At 32.2% G+C, this 4,748-nt stretch overlaps 1 protein-coding gene across 1 annotated transcript; it reads right to left on the minus strand.

Annotated features, from left to right (window-relative positions):
• Positions 1-1,398: 1,398 nt before the first annotated feature.
• Positions 1,399-3,281, minus strand: LOC111403786. The gene is made up of 2 exons (XM_023032408.1): positions 2,900-3,281; positions 1,399-1,724 (listed from the first exon to the last, which is right to left on the minus strand). Exons 1-2 carry the CDS (start codon positions 3,030-3,032, stop codon positions 1,507-1,509), a joined length of 351 nt encoding a protein of 116 aa, XP_022888176.1. The 5' UTR covers positions 3,033-3,281; the 3' UTR covers positions 1,399-1,506.
• Positions 3,282-4,748: the final 1,467 nt, after the last annotated feature.

Consider the following 4,748-nt stretch of genomic DNA (forward strand, 5'->3'; position numbering starts at 1 on the left):
TGCCTCTTGTCCCGACTCCCGAGCCACATTGGCCCGGGATTTCTGGCAAAACTCTTTGATTTTATTCTAATTGATGCTGCAACTTGTACTCTTGCTTCTGTTGCACGTTTTATATTATATAGATTTATTCATATCACCAATCTGTAGTTATTACTGTCCGTGTAATTCGTGATTTTTCTACATTCTGCCTAATTTTATTTCCTGGACTTTATTTTTGTTACTTTTGGGGAGATATAAATTTTTGGCCTGTTTTATTTCCGAATAATCCAATCAAACATAAACTGTAGTTCTGGAAACAGTAGAAACCAACTGTATAAGATGGTTTAATCCGAAAGTACAGGTTTTTTGGACAGAATTTGGACGGGGTGATGTCGTTGCAGCACCCAGTTGGTCTGTTTTTCTTTCTTTTTTAAATTTTATCTTCCAATAAAAACCCGCAGGTTTCTGCTGATTTTTCTTGTACTTATAGCGGCTCTCCTATAAAATCGATGATTGGAAGTACAAAGTGCAGAAGCAGATGAACCTTTAAACTGCAGAATCATTGAAGTAATTAAGTAGATGTACATCGAATAAGGCTCGAATGTTCTCTGCAGCTGCTAAAATGCTCTAAAGGCTTGGGATAAGCCCTGTTTGATTACATAAAAAATGTATTTTGGAATGATAACTTTTTTGAAAAATGTGTGGTTACGTGTCATATTATTTTACTGAAAAATGTGCGATTGAAAATAAGAGAGAAATATGCACATTTTGAATAATGTAGCCCAAACAACATGGATAATGATTTAACATGTACAACTATTAAATTTGTTCTTACTGACATATATCATCTTATTATGATGCAAAAGTGCAAATACCAACATGGAAAGTACAGGTTTTTTGGACAGAATTTGGACAGGGTGATGTCGTGGCAGCACCCAGTTGGCCTGATTTTCTCTTTTTTTAATTTTATCTTCCAATAAAAACCCACACGTTTCTGCTGATTTTTCTTGTACTTATAACGTCTCTCATATAAAATTGATTAATGGAATTACAAGGTGCGGAAGCAGATGAACCTTTAAACTGCAGAATCATTGAAGTAATAAGTAGATGTACATCGAATAACGCTTGAATGTTCTCTGAAGCTGTTAAAATGCTCTAAAGGCTTGGGATTAGCCCTGTTTGATTCCATAAAAAAATGTATTTTGAAATAATAATTCTTTTGAAAAATGTGTGGTTACGTGTAATATTATTTTATTGAAAAATGTGCGGTTAAAAATAAGAGAGAAATATGCACATTTTGAATAATGTAGCCCAAACAATATGGATAATGATTTAACATGTACAACTATTAAATTTGTTCTTACTGACATATATCATCTTATTATGATGCAAAATTGCGAACACCAAAATGGGAAAAAATAATAATAATAATATAAGATTTAAGTATGCTTCATGATTTGATTTGCTACACACGTTTGTGTAAAACTCCATTACATGGCTGCAATAAATAGCAATTATAAAGCTTCCTCAGGGAAACCGGAAAAACAAAATGAAAACAAGCCACCCTTTAATTATATGAAATAGAGTTGCTGTTAAGGAATTGGAGCCACTGTGTGAATTTGTTGGACGCCTAACAAGACTTGACCCTCCAGAAGTCCCTCTTCTTGCATGAAAAACTTTGTCCACTCTGTAATAATCGTGCCGATGGCCTCCAGTATCTGGTTCAGTCACATTTGGATTCACTTCTGCAAACAATTTCATATGAAATAAAATTAGTATAGTTGTAAGATAACTTATGAACCCGTTGTTAGAATTTATTAATTGAGAAAACACACCATAATAGGAGTAAGACAAACCTCCATAGGAGGATTGGAGAATATAATACAATGATTTATTAATGAATATAATGGCTCTATTTATAGAGAAAAAAAACTAGTAATTAACTGACTAATTTGCTGATTAATAGGCTAATCACTAACTAATTAACAAATAAACATGAGCTGGAATATTCTGGAATGTATTACTACCACGCCCCCTCAAGATGGACTATGGAGATCAACAATAGTTCATCTTGAAGATTAAAGAATTTTGGCTCTGCTTCACTTTGGGATGATGCCTCCAGTTCTCAATTCCAGCCATATGTCACCAGATCTGATTGAGAAACAAGAAATAGTGGAGACTCTAACCATCCATAAAGATCTCTGAAAGTTCAGAGAACCAAAATATGAAAGAGGAGAAATTTTATTGCAAAGAATCAAGGACGAAATTTGATGTTGTTGCCGCCATTTTCTGAAGACAGGAACTCAATCTTTGCCTGGAATAACACTTTCCAGAATTATGCTAAAAGCAGCAGGAAGAAATCCTATCATGTTAGAATTTATTAATTGAGAAAACACTCCACAATAGGAGTAAGACAAACCTCCATAGGAGGGATTGGAGAATATAATCCAATGATTTATTAATGAATACAATGACTCTATTTATAGAGAAAAAGACGAGTAATTAACTGACTAATTTGCTGATTAATAGGCTAATCACTAACTAATTAACAAATAAACATGAGCTAGAATATTCTGGAATTAACTGGAATCTATTTCTAACACCCGTCGTCCGTCGATGATATGGTGAAAAAATATCAAATATTTGGCGATATTATATGTACTGTTTGGATCCGCAAGATCATGACTAGGAATTATGCGCTAGTTTTTCTATTAGGTATATTTTCAGGATTAAAAGGATATTTTCTTGATAGTTTTAGTGTATAAGTTGTGAAAAACAGTAGTAATGAGAAAAAATTATGTGATAATTCACAAAGAAAGAAAATATAATGGCTGTAAAGTACAAATCCAAAATAAAATTGTTAGTTCAAGAATAAGTGCATTAAATAAAAAATGGTTGATTTTGAAAGATACATCCCTACCAAATTGTTTGGACTGCATCCCAGGTTGATGATCTCTGGCTTCTGGGGTGGTTCTTGCAGATGAAACGAACGCCATAGCCAACATTTGTGTACATATTATGCAGCAGAGAAATGATATTAATTGGTTTTTCATGGTTCAATTTTGGTAGATGAGATCTGAGGTGAATGTGCAAAGTTAGAATTGGGATTGGGATTATATATAAGTTTCACTATAGACCTGCTGGCCTAGAAGATCTAATTAAAAAATTAACTAATAAAAGAGAAATGGAACACAGATCTTAAAAAATTTGTATTAAAACAAGCCAAAGCTGTAAAGTATACTGATAAAAGGTTAAGGGAATAAAATGCTTTTCAACGTTCATATGCTTGATTTGCATCACGCTATATTCTTTCTAAATCAGCACATTTGGTTCATGGATTTTTATTCTTTCTCACGTTATATTGGATTGAAAAGAAATACTAAAAAAAAGAGTCAGAAATTAAGGGCGGCCCATTTGGCGGATCTTTTGAATAGTCAAAAACATTTTCTGAAGCTAAGAAGTTGCTTTTTGACTTTTATGAATAATATTTTAAAAATACTTTGTCTGGCTATAAGAGCTTTTAGGGGAAATGGATACAAAGTGACTTCCTTGAAAGCTTATCTATATGACGTGGATATAGAAGCACAAGACCTACAAATGACCTCGGGGCACCTACGCTGCCTTGGATAAGAGTAATTCATATTTGAACTTTTAGGGTCCGTTTGATTACAAATATGAAATTTATGTGGAAAAAAAATAAATTTCAGGGAATTAAATTGCCTATAAATTATTTTCTTGTAAATTGTAAATTATTGTGCTTAATTGGTATAAATTTTCACGTGAAAAATGTTGAAATAAAAGTATTTTTTGGTGTTTGTTTGACTTTATTTTACATGAAAATTGTCAATTAAAAGGATAGAATTTACTAGTATTGGGGATGAAATTTGTTTTCAAAAAAATCAAAAAAATCATCAATCTTTTGGTGTTCGTTTGACTTTATTTTACATGAAAATTGTCAATTAAAGGGATATAATTTTTTTACAATAATTCTTAGAATTTATTTCCATTGCCAAAAAAATAAAAAATAAAAAAAATAAAAAAAATAAAAAAAAAAAATAATAATAATAATAATTAAAAATTTTAAAAATCGTTGCTGTAACCCGACAAAAGGAAATTGGTGAGAATTTGAATTCAAGAAAAAGATGAAAAATGCTAATATGACGGCCAAAGGTGGAAAACGAATTCCTTTAAAAAAAAATTCAATCAAACAGGTCAAAAGTGAAAATTAGAATTCGCTTTCCATTTTCCCTAGAAAATAAAAGGTTATCAAACAGTCCCTTAGATATGTGCCAAATCAGTTGTACTATGTGTACAATCAGCGTTGACAACCTCGATTGACAATTAAACACATGGGAGGGAGTCCACGCTGAATAGAAAAATTGTGGGTCCCACTCCTGTGAGTACATTGTCAATCGGAATTGTCAACCCCGGTTGTACAAAAAGAATAATTCGTGCCAAATATCAAACTAGGAAAAAACTTGTGTTGTAAGGTTTGTCTTGTCTGGTAGGGACAGAACCTCATATGGTCTCGTGTGAGTACCTGCGCACATTGAACTTTTGGCCTAGGCCCATTCCACACTTTTTTAAAATAATTTTGAGAGCTCATATTTTGAATGCAATGGTGGGATGGAAAATATTTGTCAACTTTTCGAGTTTCTCTGTTAACTAAAAAGAAATGAACTTTTGGGGATTTTGGATGATTTAATTTCTATGATAATTTTGTGGATCTTAAGGATATTTTTTGAAGTCTGAGATTTGATGCTTATGGA

This window comes from Olea europaea, chromosome 11 (genome assembly GCF_002742605.1).
Source record: "Olea europaea var. sylvestris chromosome 11, O_europaea_v1, whole genome shotgun sequence".
NCBI lineage: Eukaryota > Viridiplantae > Streptophyta > Magnoliopsida > Lamiales > Oleaceae > Olea > Olea europaea.

What these genes read in the sequence shown, in the direction of transcription:
- LOC111403786 (XM_023032408.1), bottom strand. Translation starts at nt 3,032, where the DNA reads ATGAAAAACCAATTAATATCATTTCTCTGCTGCATAATATGTACACAA. An exon ending in GATGCAGTCCAAACAATTTG is followed by an intron (nt 1,725 to 2,899) that starts GTAGGGATGTAT and finishes AATTGTTTGCAG; the next exon opens with AAGTGAATCCAAATGTGACT.